This window comes from Stigmatopora argus, chromosome 4, assembly GCF_051989625.1.
Source record: "Stigmatopora argus isolate UIUO_Sarg chromosome 4, RoL_Sarg_1.0, whole genome shotgun sequence".
Classification (NCBI taxonomy): Eukaryota; Metazoa; Chordata; class Actinopteri; order Syngnathiformes; family Syngnathidae; genus Stigmatopora; species Stigmatopora argus.
In genome coordinates this window covers 21,521,046-21,547,649 of record NC_135390.1, presented here as the reverse complement: position 1 = coordinate 21,547,649, position 26,604 = coordinate 21,521,046, and the positions used below count along the sequence as shown (strand labels likewise).

Below are 26,604 nucleotides of genomic sequence, written 5' to 3'. Positions count from 1 at the left end.
TTTGTAACTGTATATTTTAGTAAATTGAATTTTTTTCTTAGTGTTGATTTTAATATATTAAAAAATGAGTAAATAAATGACTTAATATTTTTTAACGCATTTGTTCATGAAGAGTGGATAATTAAAATTGTATAATTTTTTAATTTTGAATTTCATATTTCCTCATTTAATTATATACTATACAATTAAATGACTCATCAAAATTGTACTTTTTAAAGCCTTTTTGATCCCATTTGTCATAAAGATAATAAAAAAAACACGCCCAAACAAAGAAGAGTCACAACCTCATTTTTTGGGGGATTTTTTTTCTTCATTTTTTTTTGTTTCCATTTCCGTCCGTGTGCACAATCAAAAAATTTTTTTTCACAGTACATTCTCGTCTCCGTGCCCCTCCCTAAATAAATAATACACCCCTTTTGTTGTCGTGTGCGGGTGGCCTTGCGCAGCAGGGCCGTAACAAAGGGGGCGGGGTGGAGTGGTGAAGGTGGGCGGGGTTAAAGGATTTAGGTGAACAAAAACAAAACAAAATGAAACCATAGAAAAAGAAGTATGACATACAAGATATTCCCTTTCTTTCGCTGTTAGAAAGTTCGATTGGTCCTTTTTTTGTAATTTTTTTTTTGAATGGCAAGGAAGTGAGGTCTCCGATAACGAAAAAAAAACGATACAAAACATCGGAAATGTAACGCGGACTCTTTGTGAACACGCATCATCATCATAACTATTATTATTATCCACGTTAGATTCAACTTTGAAACATTCAGGAACAATCGCTAGCGTCCGTGGCGGCCGTTTCTCGACAGCCAATCAGAGCACGAGGACGGACGTCCATAGGGAATAAATACTGTTGTTTTCGTTTTTTGTTTTGTTGTTGTTTTTTTTAACAAAAAAACCTAAAGTTTGACGCCGATGAGACGCGGCGTGAAAATGTCGGAGGAAAAATAAACCCAAAAAGTGTGGATGATGCGGCTTTCGGGAGGCCCCGCCCCCTGGGCCGCCGTCCGGCCGGCTCTTATTGCCGAGTTTCAAGTCAAACAGGTGAGAAATGGATTGTGGGTAATGAGGTTCCCTGGCGTGTATTTTGCTGGATTTGTGTTCGAACGGTGGGGGCCGTCCGTCCGTGCCGGGTGGGTGGGTTTTTGTGAATTAGTGGGCGGTACCGTACAGATGGGGCTCAGGTGTCCGTGTCGGTTGGCTCGTCCTGGTGGACGTCCGGGACGGCGATGCCTTGGTGGAGTTTCTCAAGGGATTGCTTCATCTGTGGAAATAGCGGGGGAAGAAAAAGAAAAGATCAAAAAACAGTCCAATCTTTGGAAATCGGTAAAAGGAAAGGTAGCGGATTTTCTCGCATATAAGCCGCATGCGTAACTCCAAAAACAGAATCAAGGGTACGGCTTATATGCGCACAAATTACCATATTTACTCGCATATAAGCCGCTTTTGCTGGACAAAAAAATGATGAGTGCGAGGGTATGGCTTATACGCGCACAAATTACCATATTTACTCACATATGAGCCGCCTTTGTCGGACAAAAAAAATGAATGGTGGGTACGGCTTATGTGTGCATATATTAACATATTTACTCGCATATAAACCGCCTCTGTCGGGAAAAAAAATGATGACTGAATCGAGGGTACGGCTTATACGTGCACAAATTACCATATTTACTCACATATGAGCCGCTTTTGTAGGACAAAAAAATTATGAGTGAATTGAGGGTACGGCTTATCTGCGCACAAATTACCATATTTACTCGCATATAGGCCGCATTTGTCGGACAAAAAAATGATAACTGAATCGAGGGTATGGCTTATACGCGCACAAATTATTATATTTACTCGCATATGAGCCGCCTCTGTCGGACAAAAAAAATGATGAATGAATCGAGGGTATGTCTTATACGCGCATCAATTACCATATTTACTTGCATATAAGCCGCTCTTGTCGAACAAAAATATGCTGACTGAATCGAGGGTACGGCTTATCTGCGCACAAATTACCATATTTACTTGCATATAAGCCGCTTTTGTCGGACAAAAAAAATAACTGAATCGAGGGTACATCTTATACGCGCACAAATTACCATATTTTACTCGCATATGAGCCGCTATTGTCGGACAAAAATAATAAAAGGATGAGTGCGAGGGTACGGCTTATATGCGCATAAAAACAGAGACATGCACGAACCTGCAACTTGGCGAACCTGCTGAGCTCAGTTTTTCCATGGCTAGGGCGAAAAAGTGTCGCCCCATTTTTGGGGAGGATGGGGAATATGAGTAAACCACAAACCTGGTCTAGAAGAGCCACGGACGACTGCAGGATCTGCTGCCATTTGCCAAGTTGCGCCTGGTGGAATTGTCTCTGCAGCTGCAAAACCTGAGCCCACTCCCCCGCCGTCTGTGGAAGAGGACTGAGAAGGGAAAAGGCACATTTCACTTTATTAATTTAGTTTATAGGCTTTTGATTTAAAAAAAAAAAAACATCAACTCTGTAAACCAAGGGTGTCAGACTCGGGTTGGTTCACGGGCCGCATTAACGTCAACTCGATTTCATGTGGGCCGGACCATTTTAGATAGAATTACTTTTTTTATATACATGGATTAAAAGAACTGTATAAAAATCCCTGAATATTCCGTTTTGTATCTAGATCTAAAACAATGTTTATTTGAGCTTTTTTAAAATATATTTTTCGATTTTACAAAATGATTTTTGAACTAAAAACAAAAAAATGATTTAAAATTACAATTATTTATTTAATAGGGGGAAAATCAGGAAATTTAATATACATCTATACTCTTCATTTTAATTGGATCCCAAAACAGAAAGTCGGCACTCATCATTTACTTTCTCGGGACGCACAAAATGATGCGGCGGGCCAGATTTGGCCCCCGGGCCGCCACTTTGACACATGTGGTCTATATCTAAGTCAGAGATGCAGTATTTTTGGCATACTTCACAACAAATATCAGCATCCAGTCAGAATGGTAGCCACATCAATTCACGATTAAAAACCAAACAGTTATAGTAATTTAGTGGAGTCACTCAGTGCCCCCGAGAACTGGTCTGTTGCAAGATGTCTCCCTATTTGTTATGAAGAATCAACGTGACATCTGAGTTGTTATGTCACGTTGATTCTTTTTGGGGTCTTTCCAAACGTGGAGCACTCAACATAGGAACCGTGTTTAGAGACGAGCACATTTAGTATTTGCACACGCCCAAATGTTAGTGTTTGTGTTGTCGAGCCAGTTTTTGCTGTTTTATTTTCTTTAATAAAGAATATGTGAATTTTCTTTGTCTTTTTAATAGTGGTTAAAGTTAGGCAAACTGTCCTGCGACCAAGTGTCCGGTCGACAAACTGTCCGGGGACGAAGCGTCCGGGGACGAAGCGTCCGGGGACGAAGCGTCCGGGGACGAAGCGTCCGTCGACGAAATGCCCGGGTACCCACAAATCATATGATCCGATCCACATCCCAATATTTATCGCTCGCTTATATTTTGTAGAAGAAAATCAGCAGTATATCATAGTAAGCATGTATATTATAAGGCTTTATATTCCTAAATAAGCATTGCAAACACATTTATAATAATGATTACTCCAACACAGGGCTAGCTAGCATCAGGTGCGTTTTATTTCCCGACTATGCTAAGCCACCTTGACCGGACGTTCCGTCGAAAGACGTTTGGTCGACCGGACGTTTGTTAGAACGGACGTTTGGTCGCCGGGTTCGGTCGCTGTCAAATTGTGACAGAGAGTTTACTGTTGATATTTTGATATTAGATATTTAGATATTAAACCCTCTCTCTCATGATTATAATTTTGAGAGCTGGTTTCAACAGTAACAACCCGGCGACCAAACGTCCGTTCTACCAAACGTCTTTCGACGAAACGTCCGCGTACCTCCCAATATTTACCGCTCGCTTATATTGTGTGGAAGAAAATCAGCAGGCAGGGCTAGCTAGCATCAGGTGCGTTTTATTCCCCGACTATGCTAAGCCACCTTCCCCCCGAAATCCAAAATGTACCACGCGGCTAACTAACAAAGCGCGCGACCTGGCCTCCTCTTTAGCATGTCTGCTAGCCACAGGCTCATCCGCTAGCCTTACTTTAGCATCCACTGTGTCACGGCGTAGACGAGACTCACCTGTCGGCCACTGAAAAGGAGTGCCACGTCTCCAGCGTGTGCGCGGCCCTCTCCAGAGAGTAAAGTTTGTAGAATAGCAGCATGTTGAGGGCCACCAGCACCACCAGGCTGCTCAGAAAACATACAAACGGGCGTTAGCTTACAAAATGCTAGCTGTCGTCGACGTTTACAAAAAAAGGTGACGAGTGCGATGAGTGTAATTGGACAAGGAAGAGGCTCACAAACATGTCAGTGTCACAGTGGAACTTCCTTACAGGAAATCAAGTACATTCATTCGGCCGGCCAATCGCAGGCCAGAAGGAGAGAAAAGGATAACCAATCATAGCTAGAGTTAGGCAATTTAGAGTGTTCAACCAGCTAGCCTAGCCTAGCATGCATGTTTTTGGGTTGTGGTATTAGACGGGAGTGTTAATTCATTCATTCATTTTCTGAAATGCTTCATCCTCACTAGGGTCGAGGGGGTGCTGGAGCCTATCCCAGCTAACTACGGGCACCAGGCCTGAATCGGTGGGCAGCCAATCGCAGGGCACGAGGAGACAAAAGGACAACCAATCATAGCTAGAGTTAGGCAATTTAGAGTGTTTGAACAGCCAGCTAGCCTAGCCTGCATGTTTTTGGGTTGTGGGATTAGACCGGAGTATTAACTATTTGTTCATTTTCTGAACTGCTTTATCCTCACAAGGGTCGAGGGAGTGCTGGAGGCTATCAGCTAACTGCGGTCACACCCTGAATCGGTGGCCAGCCAATCGCAGGGTGACAAAGGACAACCAATCATAGCTAGGCTGAGGCAATTTAGAGTGTTCAACCAGCTAGCCTAGCCTAGCACGCACATTTGGGGGGTTGAAGGAAGAAACCAGAGGGTACTGGGGGAAAACCCAGGGAGAACATGCAAACTCCACACAGGTGGCCTGACCCGGATTGGAACCCAGGACCCCAAAACCACGAGGCTGACGCACTAGCCACTCTAAGTACATTTGGGTTGAATTGCACCGAGAGTCCAATGAGACAAAGTGAGACGTTTCCTGTAACAAAGTGTGGCTGCAGGAAGTAAAAAGCCTTTGGTTTGCGTACCTGATACAGATCCTACGCAAAAAAGGGGAGTCCGAGGAGCCACAAAGGGAGAAAAGATGGCGAGAAAAAGCAACCCGTGAGACTTATAGTCCGGAAAATACGGTATTCAACCAATGCTAGCTGCCATTAAATGCATGAGACGTCCAATTCATTTTGACAGTCTATAGTAGTCAATGGCAGGCAAGGTGTTAAAGAGCAAAATGTGCTTGCAAAATACATTTTTGACATTTGTTACAGTAATATTTGTGACTTTGAGCATGTGTGGATTGGAAGAGTTTGTATCTTGCTATTACTCATTTTCTCGCATATTAGCCGCATTCGCGTGTAAGCCCTACCTTTAAAATGGCCTTAAAATCGTTGAATTTTACGATTTTTCTCGTATAAGAAGCCCCATGATTCAAATTTTCACCTCCATATTCATGGTTTTAATAGGGATGTGTTACTTTGAAGGGAAAATCTTAATAAAAATCATCGCACGTGCTATTTCTGAGGGACTGTATCAATCGATTGCTGGATTGCACATAGAAAAATTCAAAAAGGAAGTCATGTGACCAGTACAACCAGGAAGTGTGTCCGTAGCGGTCTCGTTTGTAAGATGGCGGCGCCCTGAGCGAGCAATGGCAGGCGCAAGTGAGTTATTTCAAGTTTTATGCAAGATACACTATTTTTTTCCTTAAATTTCTTTCATAGATGTCAAAATAAATTGTGTTTAGCGTTTTATCTGTTTATCTTTTCTCTATTTGGAAATAAATGACCATATCGGCCGTGTTGTCTTGCGTTATGGCGTTTCGTGCATGTCGAGTCTAATTTGTATGCATATCATTAATTATATTTATATAAATTTCTATATTTATTTTTAGATTTTACAAAATGCTTTTTGACCTAAAAACACCAAAAGAAAAAAATGGATAAAAAAATTGAGATTATTGATTTAAAATGGGGAAAATCAGGAAATATAATATACATATATAATCTTCATTTGAATTTGATCCTAAAACAGAAAGTCAGCACTCATAATTTACTTACTCGGGCCGCACAAAATGAGGCGGCGGGCCAGATTTGGCCCCCGGGCTGCCACTTTGACATCAGTGGCATAAAGAATGCGTAGTGCACGTGTCAAAGTGGCGGCCCGGGGGCCACATCTGGCCCACCGCATCCTTTTGTGCGGCCCGGGAAAGTCAATCATGAGTGCCGACTTTCTGTTTTAGGATCAAATTAAAATGAAGAGAATAGATTTATATTAAATTTCCTGATTTTCTCCCTTTTAAATCAATAATTGTCATTTTTTAATCCATTTTTTCTGTGTTTTTAGTTCACAAATCATTTTGTAAAATCTAAAAAATATATATAAAAAAGCTAAAATACAAATTGTTTTAGATCTATAAAAAAACTGAATATTCAGGGCTTTTAATCCATTTATTTTAAAAAATCTAAATATTATATCTAAAATGGTCTGGCCCACGTGAAATCGAGTTGACGTTAACGCGGCTCGCGAACCAACCCGAGTCCGACACCCTTGTTTTAGAGGGTCAAATAAGGCTTATATGCGAGAAAATACGTTAAGTGAAAATGTTCTATATTATTGACAGTGATATGCTATATTGGTTTAGCTAACCAGATGGAATCCATCCCTTTGTGACTTACATGAAACTGACGATGAGTAGGATGGTGGAGACGCTGTTCTGCGCGGCCCCCCGCGCGCGCTCTCCCAGCTTCATGTACTGAGCACCTATGAAAACAAATTAAAAAATAAAAATAAATCAATAAAATGACTCAAAACTTCAAAAATTCCAATGATTATTTTGAAAAGTGACACTGACCGGCATCCCTGCGTTCGCGCTCCTCCCCGATAGTTCGGTCGCCTCGCTCGCCGGCGCCCCCCGCCTCCCGTTCGCGGTCCCCCTGTCGCCGCGAGCAGGTGCGCTTGCGCCGGCGCAAGGCCGGGGACGGCTTGGCGGCCTCGCCGGCGCCTCCCGCCGACACCACGGTCACCTCGGACTGAAGCAGCGTTTCTAATTTGCACACTTCGCTTTCTATTGGGGGAGACGTTTGAATGAAAATGGCGGATTGGGATGCTTTTTCCAGGAAAAAAAAATCCTCACCCATGTGACGGTAGTACTCCTCGATACCGCTCCACGTGTTCTTCTCAATCAGAGCTTTGACCAAACTCCACGGCTGCTTCCTGTAGCAGATGTCGGATGAAATTCTGGAGAGCGAAAGTGGGAGGGAAAGGGTTCAAATATGGCGCCATTTTGTTTCATCGATTTCAAGTTCGAAAGGTGAGGGCGAAATGTAGAATGGGAAAGCCAAAATTGGCTATTCGAGTTTACGTTCTAAAATTCACAAATGTCACCATTAACGAACAAAAAAGATCACCGGTGTTAAAGTGGCGGCCCGTGGGCCAAATCTGGCCCGCTGCATCATTTTGTGCGGCCCGAGAAAATAAAATAACGAGTGCCGACATTCTGTTTAAGGATCAAATTAAAATGATAGGTATAGATGTATATATTTCCTTATTTTCCCCCTTTTAAATCAATAATTGCAATGTTTTAATCCATTTTTTCTTTGTGTTTTTAGTTCAAAAATAATTTTGTAAAATCTAAAAATACATAAAAATATTTTCTGTTTTCCACTTTAATATGGCATATAATTAAAGAAAAATTTGGTTTACTTTCGCAATTAAAAACAAATGATTAAATTTTCCCTTACTAAGAAAAAAAAGCTCAAATAAAGGTTGTTTTAGATCTATAAAAAATTGAATATTTAGGGCTTTTAATCCAGTTCTTTTAATCCATTTATAAAAAATAAAAAAATAAGTATTATTTCGAAAATGGTCCGGCCCGCGTGAAATCGAGTTGACGTTAATGCCGCCCGCGAAGCAACCCGAGTCTGACACCCTTGCCTTAGACCATAGGTGTTAAAGTGGCGGCCCTGGGGCCAAATTTGGCCCGCCGCATCATTTTGTGCGGCCCGAGAAAGTAAATCATGAGTGCCGACTTTCTGTTTTAGGATCAAATTAAAATTAAGAGTATAGATGTATATTAAATTCCCTAATTTTCCCCCTTTTAAATAAATAATTGTCATTTTTCAATCCATTTTTTTCTGTGTTCTTAGTTCAAAAATCATTTTGTAAAATCTAAAAATATTTTTAAAAAAAAGCTCAAATAAACATTGTTTTAGATCTATAAATAACAGAATATTCTGGTCTTTTAAACCAGTTATTTTAATCCATTTATAGAAAAAAAAATCTAACTATTATATCTAAAATGGTCCGGCCCACGTGAAATCAAGTTGACGTTAAAGCTGCCCGCCAACCATCCCGAATCTGACCCCCTGGCGTAGTGGATCGTACCTTCCCGTTTGTGTGCCATTTAATATATCCCTGCTGTTTAATATACCTGGATATATTAAACAGCAAAATACGGTACTTCAATCCTAACAACATGGCGAAAACAAGAAAAATGTCACCTGAGGCGGCTCTTGTTCTTCTTGATGGCAGTAAGGCAGTATCGATGCACGGTGTAGAAGTAGTCTTGGTACGGAATTCCCGAGGTGATCACCTCCGAGTCCACCACGTAGCATTCGCCCTGAGCGCTGCTCTTGTGCAGCGTCTACGGAACAACAACAACAAAAATCAGGCGACGGCGTTGGCGGAAACCGGTGACCGGTTTCGAACTCGCGCTCACCTGCGTCTCCACCACGGGGGCCGTCTTGGGTCCCAGCGGGTTGTTGAGAGCGATGGTGTAGCTGAGAACGCGACTGGTGCTCCCGCCGCCGTCGGGCCGCCACTCGCCCACCGCCAGGTCTGAAAGAATCGAGCCACAGTGAGATGTTGGCGAGTTTTGAAAGGAAAAAGGGACTGGAGGGGGGCGGAAAAAGGGGGCAAATAGCCCCCCAATTAGTGCAGCGAAATGTCGCCAAGCAACGGGGGTTGATGCCCATTGGCTAAATGGTGTCCTCGTTTGAAAGAACGCGAAACAAATGGGGACAGATAAAATGTATGTTGTTTTAGGGCTGGTTATTTGAGGATTTTTTTGGTTCATAGTGCAAATTAAAAAAGGACTAATGTTGTTAAATTATCCAATTTGACCACATTTTTGGGACAGTCTGGATTTGCAACTTTTTGGGGTTTGTTTTGGAGCTAAAAAAGTTGAGAAAATGTATTCTGGCGAGAGATTCAGTATGAAAATGATGATTTTTTTTCTGTTTTCGTATTTTATGCAAGACATGTTTTTAAAAATCTTTTCATGGTTGACGTTTGAAAGTCAAACCATTTCTCATTCTAATGCAAACTAAAACACAGACATACATTTTAAAAATAATATACAGAAAACCTTTTATCAGGTTCTATGCATTCTATACAAGCAACAAATTTAATCAAGTTAAACAAACTCTCCCCAAAAATAAAAAAAGGTAAAAATCCATTCATTCAAGTACATTTTTTTCTGTCAAAAAGCAGAAAAATTTTACTCTATTTGTAAAAAAAAAAATCTCACAAATTCTCAACAAAAAAAAAGACTTCTCAAAATACTTCAAATAAATCTCAAAACATGACAAATTGTGTCCCCCTCCAAAATAAAATCTGCAACTAAAGCAAAAAAAAACCTAAATCGGGTTCAGTAAATGTTTCACCGTGGCTCTTCGTGGATTTATTTGGGTGTGTGTGCATACCAGTAAAATGTCGCTGCGAGAAGAGGTGGCGAATAAAATGTGTGTCGGCAGAGAAGAGCAGGTCGTGGAGCTTGTCCACGCTCATTCGCACGGCAGCGTTGACGTGCAGCCGCCCGTTCAGGTCGGCGCAGAAGGACTCCACCTCACCTGAAGGTTGCCATGACGTCAAGTTTTCATCTCGTAACGCTTCCCATTGATTCCCATTGGTTGCCGCACACTCACTCTCCTCCTGCGTGTCGGACGAGTTGCTCGGGTCGGTGGGCAGGTCCTCGTCGTTGGTGACGTCCAGTGAGGAGAGATTCCCCAGGCTGGCGTTGGGCAGGAGCGCCGTGTGATTGGCCAGCTCGAACGGACTGTCCCCGCCCTCCTCCGGGTTCTGGTGGGAAAGGGAGTCAGGCCGTGGTCATGTGACTTTTAAAAGGATGGGAGTTGTATATATAGATGCAAACATCAACCAAAAGTAATGACATTGTCATATAAAACTGCATTTTTTCACTAAGGTCAGGAATTAGCGAGCCGTGGCTAGCAATATACTAGTTTCCCCATACGAAGCAAAAGAACTTTAGCACGGTTTTGTTTTATTTGTAGCCTTATTAATTGAAAAGTCTATGCATGTCGTGAATTTAAAAACGATGTACGGTCACGGTTATTTTTTTATCTGCCGTCTGATTTTATTACCGCAAATAATCCTACTAAAAATCTGGTCACCGATTTATTGTTGAACACATTATTTATAAGCATATTCTTGATCATTATCTGATGATAACACAAAGTTGTCTAGAAAACGTTTTAGCCGATTGATGTGTGCACTTTATGGTGAAGCTTTAAATTTGTTGTACTTGTGTAATGAAAATAAACACATTCGATTCAAGCCGATTCGATTCAAGCCGATTCGATTCAAGTCAATTCGATTCAAGTCAAGTCAAGTCAATTCAAGTCAAGTCAATTCAAGTCAAGTCAATTCAAGTCAATTCGATTCAAGTCGATTCGATTCAAGTCGATTCGATTCAAGTCGATTCAATTCAAGTCGTTTCAAGTCAAGTCGATTGGATTCAAGTCAATTGGATTCAAGTCAATTGGATTCAAGTCAATTGGATTCAAGTCAATTGGATTCAAGTCAATTGGATTCAAGTCGATTCGATTCAATTCGATTCAAGTCAATTCGATTCGATTCAAGTCAATTCGATTCAAGTCAATTCGATTCAAGTCAATTCAAGTCAATTCGATTCAAGTCAAGTCAATTCAAGTCAAGTCAATTCGAGTCAATTTAAGTCAAGTCAATTTAAGTCATTTCATTTTAAGTCAATTCAAGTAAATTTGATTCAAATCAACTCAATTCAAGTCCATTCAATTGAAATACATTCAAGTCAAATCAATTCAATGTTTCTTGTTTTTAAAGGGCTCAAAGCGGATTGAACGATCACATCTCCCCACCGACGACACGATCCCAACAACTCACAGAGGAGACGTTGGTGGGCGCGGCCGACGCCGCCGAGCCGTGAGAGTTGGTCGGGCTGGGCTCCGGGGGGTCGGAGCTGAGGCGGCGACCCGACGCCGAGGGCACCTCGATGGGCAGGCAGACGCTGGAGACGGGCGGGGACGAACCCACCGCGCCGCTGGTCGTGGAGGGCGGGCTAGGCTGGCCGCAGGGCACCAGCGGCGGCGGGGGGGAGCTCCCCGAGGAGGGGAGCGAGGTCGAGCTCAGCTCCAAAAGGTCGCCGACCGACACGGACTCCTCTCCGGGCCTGGCGGAATGGCTCAAAGTAAATGGACCCGATACTCAAAAAGCGACGGAATCGGCATTTAGTTTCCAGCCACTCACAGCAGGCCGTTCATGTGTTCGGCGGTCGGCGAGACGTAGTCGTCGTCTTCGCTGGTCAGGCCTAGCTCGGTGCCGTAGCATTGGTGCACGATGTGCCACAATTCCTTGGGGGACAAGGACTGAAAACGTACGGGGAGAAAATGATTGGTGTCATTATCAACCATAGCACCCTGGTCACAATCTGTTCCAGCTGCTGCCCTATGGCAGGCGATACAGGTCTCACAAAGGACGGACAAATAGGCTTAAAGACAGTTTTTTCCCACATCCATCAGGACTCTAAACTTGCGGTAGCACGACACACGATCCCTTCTGTGTAATAACTTCGGGGTGAGGTAACATGAAAAGACGTTGGGCGGTGATCTGCCTCCTACTGGCTGACTGAAGGTAAGTGAAAGACAGTGAGAGGTAAGTGATCCGCTCAGGGGTGATGCGATGTATCCATCACGGCAGAATGCCAACTTACGAGTCTGAAATTATTTTCACTTATTTGGGCCTTTTGCCGGGAAAATGCACCTTATGGAGAAGCACTACCAATTTCGTCATACGCAGTTTCTGGGTATGATGACAATTAGGATTTTGTCGAGTCAATGATGATGACAAAGCCTATGTCCGATTATTATTATTATCCGGTTAGCCGCCGCGGGATCTCACCTTGTCCATCAGCGCGTTCTGCCACAGGCGGAAAATCATCATGAAGCTGCGATCCCGCGCCCCGAAAGAAGTGAAGAAGTGCTGAGAATTTCAATGGAAAGGAAGGAAGGAAGAAAAGGGATGGTTAACAGACAAATGTGGCCAAGTCAGCTCATTTATTGTTTTTTTTTAGTTAATTTGTGTGTGTGTGTGTGTGTGTGTGTGTGTGGTGTGGTGTGTGTGTGTGGTTCGTGTGGTGTGTGTGTGTGGCGTGTGTGTGGCGTGTGTGTGGCGTGTGTGTGGCGTGTGTGTGGCGTGTGTGTGGCGTGTGTGTGGCGTGTGTGTGGCGTGTGTGTGGCGTGTGTGTGGCGTGTGTGTGGCGTGTGTGTGGCGTGTGTGTGGCGTGTGTGTGGCGTGTGTGTGGCGTGTGTGTGGCGTGTGTGTGGCGTGTGTGGCGTGTGTGTGGCGTGTGTGTGGTGTGTGTGTGGTGTGTGTGGTGTGTGTGGTGTGTGTGGTGTGTGTGGTGTGTATGTGGTGTGTATGTGGTGTGTATGTGGTGTGTATGTGGCGTGTATGTGGTGTGTATGTGTGTGGTGTGGTGTGGTGTGTGTGTGTGTGTGTGGTGTGTCTCTAGTATGTGGGGTGTGTGTGGGGTGTGGCGTGTGTGTGTGGGGTGTGTGTGGGGTGTGTGTGGGGTGTGTGTGGGGTGTGGCGTGTGTGTGTGGCGTGTGTGTGTGTGTGTGTGTGGTGTATGTGTGTGGCGTGTATGTGTGGTGTGTGTGTGGTGTGTGGTGTGTGTGTGTGTGTGTGTGTTTGTGTTTGTGGGGTGTGTGTGGGTGCATGTGTGTGTGCGTGTGCGTGTGCGTGTGCGTGTGCGTGTGCGTGTGCGTGTGCGTGTGCGTGTGCGTGTGCGTGTGCGTGTGTGTGTGTGTGTGTGTGTGTGTGTGTGTGTGTGTGTGTGTGTGAAATGGCCGACCTTCTCATTGTCGGTGCTTATCTGGATGGCGTTTGGAATGAGCTTGGCAGTCTTCTCCTTGGTCATTGAGGTCACGTCTTTCAGCAGGATAGTGATCTGCAAAAGCACATGGAAAGCTATTTGGAAATCCAGAAAATACGATATATTTTGAAATCATACCCGTCAACCTGTCAACGAATGTATGAATGAGGAGCGTTAGCACGAATCGGGTGCTCACCGTGGTTTCCCAGCGGAATATGTTGCTGTAGAAACAAAGCCAGTTCTCCGACAGATAAAGGCGGCCTTGGAGCAAGATGTCCTTCTGCAGAGCGCACGAGTAATCTATGGAGATATAAAAATAAATACATTGAAAAAAAAAGACAAAATATCAACAACAAACATCCAAATCTTCGGCATAAAAGACATCACGGCTTTGACCACTTCAAGCTGCTACCGGGCCATGACAGCCAAGACAAACAGACTCAAGGACAGTTTCTGCCAAGAAGCCATCACCGTACTCAAGTCAAGTTCTGCGCTTAGGAGGACCTCATCTAGACTAAGTTCATATCTTGTACTTGCACTAAAGCTCCATAGGCTGCTAACCACTTTAGTCAGTTTGTATCTACAGTAATCCCTCGATTATCACGGCTTCACGACATCGCGGTTTTTTTTCTGGAGGGAATTTTTTTTTTGTTAATTACATTTTTGGGGGGAATTCATAAAAATGTGAAAATCCACGATGAAACTCGCAAGCGGCGGTCACTCCCCCGTCCTTCGCTTGCTACTAGAACTCAGCAGTGTAGTAAAAAAAAACTAATAATAAAAAATATTTTTATTTATTATTATTATTATTTTATTATTATATTTATTTATTATTATTATTTATTTATTTTAAATAGGGGTGACCCTACTTGGCGGTTTTTCGTTTATCGCGGCCATATCTGGTGTACATTAACCGCGATAATCGAGGGATGACTGTACTTTTTTATGTGACCACTTATTCATGTGACTACTTATCTATGTTGACTACTAGTTATTTATGTTGACTATCGTATTTTCACGACTATAAGGCGCACATAAAAGTCTTAAATTTTCAGGGCGCCTTATAATCCAGTGCGCTTTATATATGGACCAATACTAAAAAATTTATCACGATAAAATAAAATAAATCAGTCGATAGGGTATGCCATCCTCTACAGCTCTCACAACTACGGCAAGCCGCCCCCGACTCTACTATTTTCCCCGTATAAAAAGTACTGCACAGTGACTGCTGGGATACATAGTTCTTTTGTCAATACACCCAATGGATTGTGGCCTGGCGATCGGCATCAACACAGCTTTACGAAGCATGGAAAGCAGCGTTGGAAAAGTTACGCTAGCTACTAGCTAGCTACTATTCGCGAATGGATTGTGGTCTGTATACATCGACATCAAGCTTTACGAAGGGTGGCAGGCAGCGCCAGGCTAGTTATGACAATAAAAAAGCATTGAATTCAATTGACTTACCCACGATGAGTCGCTCCGAGTCTGGAAGCTTCTTGAAGATTTTACGAAAGTCCTCGTTTCGTTGCTTGTACGTGGGGCTGAGGACCTAAAAATGGATACCAAAAACCTCAGATCAAACCCCCCCCAAAAAGCACCACAGAATGAAGCAATCTAAAACAAATACTCACATTGTACCAGCTTTGCATTTTCTGAAAAGACAAAAAAACAATGGCAGAGTGTAGACTTAAATAATGCTGACAATAACGGTGGAATTACCTTGGCATTGCTCCTAAAATGGCGGGACGCGATCGGATAGGCCGACGAGAGCGAGGACGCCGAGGGAATGGACGGCAGGGGGCTGTCCGAGCCGCCTCCTCCGCTGCTTTTCTCGCCCGCCAAATCGTGTTCGCTCGCCCGGCCGCCGCCCAGGACCCGTCGCCGCAGGGAAGGCGAGCTGCCCGGAGTGCTGCGTGGAGAATTACTGGCCGTGCTGCAAAAAGACGGGACAAAATGTTTGTATTTCTTTTAGAAAGACAAACAAAACGATAGGCCGCCATATCAGCTTGAACCAATTTTGACCGATAAAGCAGTCGGCCTCGGTTACAGTTGATAACGGTCATAACAAATCACTCTTATACATGTGTATCATTTGTAGAAATTGTATGTGTTTCTTTAAGAAAAGGGACAAGTAACTTTTCAGGTTGAAAATATGGAAAATGTTACGATGAAACCTTGCTTGAAAAGTCGAATATTACGGTGGAACCTCGCTGAAAAAGCCACGTAGCCGTGCGCTAGCATTCTTTTTTTAATAACAAAACAAAAACAATAATATGGTACACAGGCCTCCATTATCTATTTTGGTACAACGTCTTCCCAGTACAAAACACTTAAAAACAAAAAAAGTAGCAGCTGAATACAAACATTTGGGGACACTTCTAAATAAAATTTGTTATTGTTGGCTCTTCAGATTTTGTAAAACAATATTTTCTTCACAAAGTGTGGACTTTAACAATCTTTGATAAAGATGCATAGCCGTGTTCAGGTTTAATCTACCAAAATTTAACATGGCAGTAAAAGTAAATCCTTTTAATTTTCAGTTTTGGTTCCAGTAGGTTCTCCAATTTTAGCAAATGTTTCCCTCAAATGTGATTCCATTTTTAATAAAAAGATTTTTCGTGCCATAGAAAAAGGTTAAACTTTCTGACTTGAACGAAATAATAACCAAATTGGACACAATATTAAGCACGGCCGTCCAATAAAACAAAAGCTGCTTTCGGACCACATGGTCACAAAAGAAAACAATGTTTATTATTGTATTCGACTGCGTAAATGGTGACCTTATTCACTAAATACGCTATGTTAAGTGGAAATAATCAGCCACTAATGACCGAATCCTACCACGGTGCCTAGCATTAGCCTATTAAATGGGCTTAGTGATGAGAATCTGTGTCAGCGTTTGTTTACAAGCCGTTCCAACCTCCAGTGAAACTAAACGTCTTATTCAACAACAAAATATATAAATGTCTGCCAATATCACACAATTCATCTTATTTAATATCCATTTTTCACGTAAACTCATTCATTTGTAGCCAACTCGTGACGACGGCTAGCAAGTTAGCACCGTGGCTACTTTAGCATCAATCTCGTCAAGCTGCGGAGACCCGACAAGCTAGCAAATAACACGCCGAGAAAGAGGCACGGCGACGCGGATGGAGCTCTGAACGTCCCCGGTTGAAAAGCAACCGGTTGTGGGTGTACGGAGGCTGTCGTGTTTATTCGGCGGGGAGGGAGGGAGCGAGCGACGGGAGATTGTGACCGGATGACCGCTGAGCGACCGGGATACACATGAACGCATCACCCTCGTTTATTATTATTATTACTGTTTTTTTTTCAAATAAAAGAGATTGTCTTGAAATTGAATCAAAATGTTTCGCTAAATCGTAATTGTACTTGCCTCGAAAGAATAAAAAGGTGATTATTAAGATAAACGTTCCGTCGAATGACTTACTCGAACATGTCATGGGGCGTTCGTGGTCCCCAACGAGAGTCCGAAAATAAACATACGAGACCCGCGCGTCTCCTCGTCGATGTACCCGAGCTCAAGCGATCTTGCAGCGGGGACGAGAGGGATGCTAGAATCGGACCATCGCGGACAGACGACGGCTGGCTGCATAGGATGAGCCGCCGTCGGCCTGCCGTCCATCCGTAATCCCCCCTCGGTTTGCAGATGGGGGAGGGGGTGCATTTGGATGCCAGGAGGGGAGGGAGTGGGTTTCAGATAAAACAAACTGTGGCTGGAGGGCATAGATAAGAGTGCATTTCAAGGGAGCTCGGAAAAAAAGGGTTCAAATTGGCTGCCCTGCAGGTCAAAATTTATTAGACGTCTATCGTCGTCAATGGCAGTGAATGAGTTAGACCTTGTAAGGAACAAAAAAAAGATATAAAATATGACTAGCGTCATCTTGACAACTGTAATCTTGATATAAATAAAACACTTTCCCCTATTGATCATTCTCACTGACTTGCTAAATTTCTCACAATATTGTGACATGGTTCTCAAAATGACCTTTTCCCATTCAAGTGAATTCAGATGACTCATGTTTATAAATACTATACTTTTTGACCTCTTGCATGTTTTTTATGGGAAAATCTTTGTATGACGTTTTCTCAATATTCTAACTTCACTTTGGTCAAAAAAAATAAATCTGATGACAACGGCTTGCCTGTCAATCATCGCTATCATTGACAGCAACAAACATTTAATTAATTGGACGTCTTTATCCGTCAATGGCAACCAATGAGTTCCTATTTCCGCCTTATCAATTCAACTCTTCTAATCATCTGTGAAATTTAGAGAGCAGCACATCAACACTAGAATCCACCCGATCCCGGGATTAGAGCTCACATCATAATCCAGTAACCTCAATCTCGATGTTTTATCTTCTTCCCCGCCGCGCGCCTAGCGTTGCGTCAAGCTAACGTGGAAATCACGAGCGCTTCTTCCTCCCTACGCATTAAAAAAACATTAAATTGTGTCCAAAAAGCGAACATCTTGCCCAGGGATGGACAAATTGTCAATTTTTTCCATGCATTTTAGGTAAAAAGTGGCCGCTAATATGCTAATTTGGGTTTATGCTAAAGTAGCATAGGACTTCCTGTGGTCTTGGAGCAGGAAGTCCATCAAAATGTTGCCTGTGACAACATTAAAAGCAAGCTGAGATGTTGAGGAAGAGAAGAGAAGTGGGGAGATCACCCTCGCCACGCAGAGCCTCCTCTGATTGGGCCTTTGTGACATCATCGGGCGAGAGACGGAATACCATTGGCCGAGGGTGATGTCATGATTCGGGGCGAGTAGGGAGCGCGGGAGCCCCGCCTCCCGGCATGTTGTGACGGCTCGGTTGAGTTGACGGTCAAAAATAACAGAGCGTGTTGTTGGGATTAAATGGGATTAGCAGATTGGTATTGATGCACATTTGATAGACGATACCACGTCGGATTTATTTTCTCTTTGGAGTTTTTGGTCAACTACATTTTGTTCTCAATCCAGGCTGTTTTTGTTTTTGTTTTTTTAAACAGATTAAGAGTTTTTGCTCAATTAGAAGCGCTATCCGAATAAATTAAGATTAAATTAATCCTAATACGGTGGGAATGTTTCACAGGAAAGCATTAAAAAAGGCCTCTTGGCCCAAAATTGCATTTAAATTGGAATTCTTTTCAAGAACATAAAGGGAATAAAAATCATTGGGCGAATTATATGATTGCGAAAACTATTATTTTGAAAAGCGGCTAGTCAGTAGTTCCTTTTTGCGGTGTCGATTAACTGGCTAATTTATAAATGTTGTGTTCCTGTTGTTTTATTCTAAACTTTTATATTTTAGTCGAAAACTAAGCACGGCCCAAAAAAAATGAAATAGAAATCTGAAGTCTTCAAAGGAAAAGCAAATGTTTGCAAATATCTGATTTGGTAAAAAATTTAAAGATACAGTAATCCCTCGAATATCACGGCTTCACTACATTGCGAATTTTTTTTTATTTAATAATTTTTTTTATAATAATAAGTTTATAAAAATGTTAAAATCCACGCTGATATTATTTACTATTACACTATTCCTTAATTCATAAAAGGTAAAAAAAAAAATGTTTTTATAAATAGGTGACTTTTTACTACTAACATGATGAAAAGGAGAATTTGGACAATTTTGAGGTGTCAACAATTTTTTTTCCTGGGATTTACTTTAAATTTAATTTTTTTTAAAAGAATGTTTATAAAAAATGTAAAATCCACGCTGATATTATTTACTATTACACTCTTCCTTAATTCATAAAAGGTAAAAAAAAATGCTTTTATAAATAGGTGACTTTTTACTACTAACATGCTGAAAAGGAGAATTTGGACAATTTTGAGGAGTCAATCAAAATAGTTGTCAATTAATTTGATAAAAAATAGTCATTTAATGTTGTTTTTTTTCATTCACAAGTATGCAGAAGGACGATGGTGAATCCCCTGATCTGAATCCGATTGAGAATGCATTTGTTGAAGACAACTAAAAGGGAGAATATTCCCAAATGAACTCATTCCTCGACAACCGTGCACATCCAATCCATTTGGACAGATCGCTCGGTTCAAACGGATTGGACGCCGCTAGGCTAACGGTTTGCTACGGTAGTCCAGCGCACTAACCTGCAGCTTTCCCAGTCCGAATCCCTGCCCAGCAGGCTCCTAAGGGACCACCGGGAGCGTCGGCTGGGAGAAGGACTACGTGGCCAAGACCGAGAAGGTGGCAGAAGGAGGTCCTGACCCGGATCCTCCCTCCTGGTATCAGAGTCCGCGAGAGGGGGGAGGGCGGAGCTAATTTCCTCCTCGATTACGATCTGCGGGGTCGCCGGGCGCTTGTCGGCGGCCCGTTTTTTGGTCCGGCTTCGGCCGCGGTAGAGGCGCGGGTGGCAGCCGGGGCGGGGGGACCGGGGGCTCGGCGAGCGGGACCAGGACTCGGTGTCGGAGGACGGGGGCAGGATGGTCAGGGTCGGGACGGGGCGAGGGGAGGACGTGGTCATCTCGGAGAAAAAATGAGAATGCTCGGCGGTAAGACACCTGAGGGGTCAAAAAGGTCAGCTGACGTCTGACTTGCTAGAATGAAACTGTCAATAAAATCCTCCACTGCACGCACCATCGAGCTAGTGTTAGTCTAACCCACAGGTGTCAAAGTGGCGGCCCGGGGGCCAAGTCTGGCCCGCCGCATCATTTTGTGCGGCCCGGGAAAGTAAATCATGAGTGCTGTCTTTCTGTTTTAGGATCAAATTAAAATGAAGAGTATAGATTATATTAAATTTCCTGATTTTCCCCCTTTTAAATCAATAATTGTCATTTTTTAATCATTTTTTCTGCGTTTTTAGTTCAAAAATCATTTTGTAAAAACTTGCACAAAAAAACTTTCCTCAAAATGCAATTTTAAAAAAAAAAACATTTGTTTAAAAAAAATAATCAAAAGCATCTACATTTTTGGCCTTGTTGACTATAAAATTATTTTTTACCCCATATTTTAGATTTTTATATGATTTGTCATGTTGACTATAAAATCAAATTACCCCCTAATTTTTGTTCCCCATATTTTAGATTCATTTGATTTCCTTGAAATAGCGAAAAACCTCATAAAAAATCAAACGTTAGATTAAAAAAAACCAATCAAAAGCATTTTCTTTGTAGCCAGGTCAACTCTAAAATTATTTTTTACCCCATATTTTAGATTTGCATAGAATAAAACTCCAAAAAAAAATCTTAAAAAATCTCCCGTTTCATCCAAGACTATTTAATTCTCATTTAAAATGGATTCGTAAGAGAATTTATAATATCATACCGTCATGAGGCTGTCGACTTACATTTGTAGTGCTTACACTTACTAATAAACCAGCATTCTGAGGTTGTATGAAACCGGACGGCACTTGAACGCAACACCACCTGACGCTCACTTCTCTTTTAAAGCTAAACTTAAAAATAACACTTACAGCATTTTAACCCTTAACATAATCCTCCTCTGATTTCTAATGAGGTTGTCAGCAGCACAACATTGATTTATTTATTTTTTCCTGCATGAAAACATGCCTCGGGGGGCCTAATGGCGGGAAAAGGGGAAATCTGAGAGCGCCCACTTCCTGTTGTGAGTATTAAATAACATTTGATGACATTCCAAACAAGACGGAGATGCGGGAGAAAGCTCCGCAAGGTCACGGCGGAACATTCCGGCAGAAGAAAGCAAATGTCTCTGAAAGACACCAACAATGGACGCCACACGCTCCAAAAAGGGCAAAAAAATGACCTCGAAATATGAGTAACTCGAATTGATTTTATTTTCTACACAAAAGCCAATCCAAGGCACCTTTTAAAATCTCCGAAACTTGCCATTATTTTGAGGAAGTTGGAATTAATTTGCATTTCAATGAAAAAGATTCAAGTGACAAACGGCGCCTTTGTAACGACTCAAACTCTTAAGTCAAGACGCCACTGTATATCCAAGCATTTAAACTTCAACATCATTTTTTTACAAAATGGGGGGAGTCATTATTTGTCTAAAATTCAAAAAAATAACATCCATATATAGTCAACACCTTGATCATTTACAATCTTATAGTTTTTTCCTGAACACACTAAACAAAAACCAGTATTTTCAGGAAGTGGTCACCTTCCCCTTCCTCTTGATGGCATAATTACCCCTTTTCACCAGTGGCGGGCCGTCAAGGCCTTCAAGGCCTTCTCTGCTGGCCTAAGAAATATCTGAATCATATATTATATTTTGTCCATCAATAGTTATTAAATAATTCCAAATGGTCTGTTAGCTTCCTTTCCCCCTGGTTGCACTGCTTCCAGATGTGTGTTTTCATATTGAAGCATTTAACCAATCACATTTCAGCCATTATTTGTTGCCAGGGTCAGAAATCTGCCTCAAGGCCTTCACAATCAGTTCTGCAGGCTCTGCTGCATTAAACAAGAGTCGATAAGACTGTTGCTTTAACCAATCAGATTTCGAGTTGGCAACACCACAATGCCTTGTCGCGGGCGTAGGGATACGTCATCGCTTTCACCAACTATGATTGGCTAGTGATTAGCCAGAGCTACCAAACTGTATCTGGAGCGGGCTGCACAAGCAAATATATTGTTGTGTTGATTTAAAGCCATTTTCAAGACGGACTATGCCGGAAATACGACAGGACAGGCTCGTCTTTTAGCATTAGCTTCGATGGCGATAGAAAAGAAGGAAGAAAGGAGGATGGATATTGTGTACAGTTAAAAAGGATTTTTGGTGAGTAAAATATGGCTATATTCCTAAATGATATTTCAATTGTGGGCCAAGTTCTGATATCTGAAAAGCTCCAGTGTTTGTATTTAATCACTAAATGCTGCTAGGAAGTGGATTTTACCCCACTTTAGTGCATTTTTTTGCCATTTCGCCATTGACGTCCATCGCTGTCTTTTGCTGGGGAAATCACCTCCCTGGCTCGGTTGTAATGTCTGAAAAGCTCCAGTATTTGCATTTAATCATTAAATGCTGCTAGGAAGTGGATTTTACCACATTTTTGTGCATTAATTTGATTTTTTTGTGTCGCAGCTGTAGCTGCAGTCGAGATTTTATAGCCATAAAATAGTTGTTGAGGGTTGGATTGATTCGTTGAAGGCGCTACGAGAAAATGCACGGACCGCCACTGCTTTTCACAAGATGTGTACGTGGGTACGCGAGGGTATTTTTATTTTTTTATATTGCTAGAAATCGAAGAAACCTGTCATTTGCATACTTCAATGCTATTTTTTTTTTTCTCACAAGATCACTTCATCAAGATGTTGTCTTTGCCTTTTAAAAGGTTCTTTAAGTTTCATCTGATTTATTTGACCTTAAATAACTATGAAAGGGCCACTGGTATGCATGCGTGCAACTGTAGGACACTACACGGCAACAATGTTTGCTCTCGTGTTTGAACAAGAACAATCTTAGCACGGACTTGTTTGACCAGGCTAATCTAGCAAATAGACTTTACAATCAACGAACATTAAACACAAGCTGCACGACTTTTTTTTGGGCGTTAAATTCAGATTTTAACTCGACTTTTTTTTTGGTCCTACCTGCCGTTGGACGAGTTGCCCCCATTCCGGTGGTCGTTCTCGGCCTCGTAGACGAGGCGAGCGACGGTTCGCGAGGTGATGTTAAAATCCAGATTCTCCACGGAGCACATCAACATGGTGGTGCGGACGCTCGGCCCGGCGAAAACGAGCGCATCCGCCGGTGTTTAAACGTTCGCCGAGCAACACGCAGCGAAAGTTTGGGCCAACTTTTTCTTCTCCGAAGACGCCGAGTCCGTCGACTTCTTTCTTTCTTAAGCACGCCGTCCCGTTCTCCCAACCAGCTTAAAGACGGAATACGAACTAAAAGGTGTTAGCTTCTACCATCTTTACAATTAAAAACTATAAATAAAAGATGCTAATTCGAAAAAACGGAGAACAGTACCGAATTAAATGGATGGGGGTTTATTGTTGTCGGTAAATGGAGGGGGTGGAAGAGTTCATTCAAAGATCTGGCGGTAAAGAAGGGGGAACGCTAAGAGGACGGATTAACTACGTTTTTTTTGTTTTGAAAGTATTTCGCCACATTTATATTTTTTAATACGAGACAGATTTATTTGATTACTCAAACGTTTTAGGGATCGATACTTTATCATTATATACAGTAAAAAGCGAAACGAGAAAACTATCTTCCCTCTGATAAAACTTTATGGTTTGGCCCGGAAAATAACTGTCCGCCGAGGAAGACGAGTTTAAACGTTTGTGAAGGGGGGGACTCAACTGTGTATAAATATTCACTCCACTTTTTTGTTAACTTTAGTCACCATGTATATATTTTTTAGTAATCAACGAAATTAATGTACAGTTATATATTATTACATCCCCGTGAATTTAAAACGGAATGTGACATTTGATCAGGTAAAAAGCACATGACGACCGCAAACACCCCTCTCGTGAACTTTGTGGTTCGATCCGGGAAATAACAGTCCGCAGCAAACCATGACAGTTTCCAATAGTTATTTTACCAACGTTATGGTTTCGAACTCAAACTAAACGAGATGTGGCACCTTTAAATCCTTTAAAAATGCAATGTAGTAATTCTGTAGTTTACATGTGTTTTTACTCCTCAACATTACTTGAAAGACAAGACGTTGAGAAATAATAGCAGCACAATAGCGATTCATAGTAGTTTTACAAGTAAAATGGCGACCCCTAGAGCTCAACCGGTTGTAGTGCAAAAACTATATTGTAATCGCGATCCTCGTCATGTGAATCGAATACGTGGTAGTGGACATTTGCTATCCCACGTGAACAGATCTTCATAAATAGTCTATTTGTGATACACACGGATCTTTTTAAATGTCAACACTGTGGTGTGACAATGCCTTTAATGCCGTCGTACAATTCATACAACCTCAGAGAAACAACTTTTAAATGTAGTGTTTTAATAAAGGAAAACGTTGCACTTGCTATAGTATGCTAAATAAGTCATTGTTTTTTGTATCTAATATTTTTATTATTATCGGAAATTAAAGAGTGGTTTCTTGAAACACCTTTCAAATAAAATATTCTTTACTGAAAAGAAGTTTATTAAAAAATTGAGCATTTTGTCAAACGTCAGATTTTTAAAAAACAATCAAAAGCATTTTCACCATGTTGACTATAAAATAAATGTTCCCCCGATTTTTGTTCCCCATATTTTAAATTTATATAAAAAATTCCTCAAAATGCAAAAAAACTTTTTAAAAAAATCAAACTTTAGATTTAAAAAATAAAAAAAGTGCCCTTGTTGACTATAAAATTATTTTTTACCCCATATTTTAGATTTGTATAGAACTTGTCATGTTGACTATAAAATAAAATTTCCCCCAATTTTTGTTCCCCATATTTTAGATTTATTTGATTTCCTCAAAATTGCAAAAAAAAACTTTTAAAAAGATTTAAAAAAACAATCAAAAGCATTCACATTTGTAGCCATGTTGACTCTAAAATTATCTTTTACCCCATATTTTAGATTTTTATATAACTTGTCATGTTGACTATAAAATCAAATTACTCCCTAATTTTTGTTCCCCATATTTTAGATTTATTTGATTTCCTCAAAATTGCAAAAAACTTTAAAAAAGATTTTTTAAAAAAACAATCAAAAGCATTTACATTTGTAGCCATGTTGACTCTAAAATTATTTTCTACCCCATATTTTAGATTTGCATAGAAAAAACTCCCCCAAAATGCCACAAAATAACCTTAAAAAATCTCCCTTTTCATCCAAGACTATTTAATTCTCCTAACTTCCATTAACGAGCAGTGGAGGACTTTATAAGAAAAAAAAGTGTCTCCTCACCTTCATCCAGCCGTCGCATCACTTCACCTTATCAGAAAAGCAAAACGTCAAAAACAGCAAGATAACTACACATTTCACCGCATTTGGGTCCGTAAAAAAATCACCTTTACCTGCCACGGCGCCATTTTCCAAGTGGAGACGAAGCCCGAACAATGACTTGGCACTTCCCCTTGGCGTCCGTCCGTTCCCGCCGCCTGCTTGGCCCGGGCTGCCAAACGCCGGGGAGTTGCTACACGATGCCGAGGAGGGGGGGCCGGGGGGCCGGGGGGGCGCGGAAACTCGATCTGGGCTAAAAATAAGGAAGATCGGTGGGATCGCGGCGGAAGAACGAAAGGAAACGCGGCGTGGAAGGCGCCCGTAAAAAGCCACAACACGTATGTCAACATGGCCTCGAGTCCAAGGTTATGATGTCACTGGCGTTTAGATGAGGCGACTAAATCAACACACCCTTGTCAGGTAGTTGCGTCACGTGATCACAACCCTGACCCCCTTTTGCACCCGCTGTACGTAAACAAACACAAACATGGCGGCTTTCAAGGCCTGCAAATGTTGCGGGTTTATTTGACTTTGTTGGGGTAACATTTATGGGTTCGGCTCACTTTAGCACAGGCTGTGATTATTCGTTTTTTCGCATATGGGTCGTTAAAAAGTGAAATGTTGATGTTTTTAAGATATTTTTTGCTGTTTTAGGATTTCTGGAGCTGTGGTTTTTAGCCTGGGTTTATGCATGTTGAATTAGAAAAAAATATATAGGTTGTTTTACACTGAAGTAGGTTCGGTGAATGCGCAGAAAATCTCAGCTGTTGGTGCAAAATCTCAGGTGAATATCTCTAAATCTCATGCGTAGGTGTGGAAAAATCTTAAGTTCATATCTTTAAATGTAGTGTAGGTGCCAAATCTTAGGTTAATATCACTACATTTCAAGTGTAGGTGGAAAATCTCAGGTTACCTAATATCTCAAAATCTCGAGTGTAGCTGCAAAATCTCAGCTGTTCGTGCAGAATCTCAGCTGCAGGTGCAAAATCTCAGGTTAATATCTCTAAATCTAGTGTAAGTGCAACATCTTAGGTTACCTAATATCTCTAAATTTCAAATTTAGGTACAAAATCTCAAATATTGCTGCAAAATCTCAGGTAATATCTCAAAATCTCAAGTGTAGCTGCAAAATCTCAAGCGTAGCTGCAAAATCTCAGCTGTAGGTGCAAAATCTCAGGTTAATATCTCTAAATCTAGTGTAAGTGCAACATCTTAGGTTACCTAATATCTCTAAATTTCAAGTGTAGGTCCAAAATCTCAAGTAATATCTCAAAATCTCAAATTTAGCTGCAAAATCTCAACTGTTCGTGCAAAATCTCAGCTGTAGGTGCAAAATTTCAGGTTAATATCTCTAAATCTAGTGTAAATGCAAAATCTTAGGTTACCTAATATCTCAAAAT

At 41.6% G+C, this 26,604-nt stretch overlaps 1 protein-coding gene across 3 annotated transcripts; it reads right to left on the bottom strand.

Annotated features, from left to right (window-relative positions):
* Positions 1 to 270: 270 nt before the first annotated feature.
* Positions 271 to 25,554, bottom strand: gramd1a (GRAM domain containing 1A). Of its 3 annotated transcripts, XM_077598232.1 has the most exons (21): positions 25,279 to 25,554; positions 25,169 to 25,195; positions 19,459 to 19,869; positions 15,054 to 15,267; positions 14,966 to 14,986; positions 14,799 to 14,883; positions 13,531 to 13,634; positions 13,314 to 13,409; positions 12,359 to 12,439; positions 11,708 to 11,826; positions 11,345 to 11,630; positions 10,108 to 10,261; positions 9,886 to 10,032; positions 8,901 to 9,019; positions 8,683 to 8,825; positions 7,317 to 7,420; positions 7,035 to 7,247; positions 6,859 to 6,943; positions 4,144 to 4,251; positions 2,291 to 2,411; positions 271 to 1,258 (listed from the first exon to the last, which is right to left on the bottom strand). In XM_077598232.1, the coding sequence occupies exons 3-21, from the start codon at positions 19,830 to 19,832 to the stop codon at positions 1,175 to 1,177; spliced, it is 2,658 nt and encodes an 885-aa protein (XP_077454358.1). In that variant the 5' UTR covers positions 19,833 to 19,869; positions 25,169 to 25,195; positions 25,279 to 25,554; the 3' UTR covers positions 271 to 1,174. The 3 variants fall into 3 exon arrangements, with proteins under 3 accessions (XP_077454358.1, XP_077454359.1, XP_077454360.1); XM_077598233.1 differs by lacking the exons at positions 19,459 to 19,869; positions 25,169 to 25,195; positions 25,279 to 25,554 and adding an exon at positions 22,888 to 23,525 and having other exon boundaries at positions 273 to 1,258; XM_077598234.1 differs by lacking the exons at positions 19,459 to 19,869; positions 25,169 to 25,195; positions 25,279 to 25,554 and adding an exon at positions 16,786 to 17,002 and having other exon boundaries at positions 273 to 1,258.
* Between the last annotated feature and the right edge of the window lie 1,050 nt (positions 25,555 to 26,604).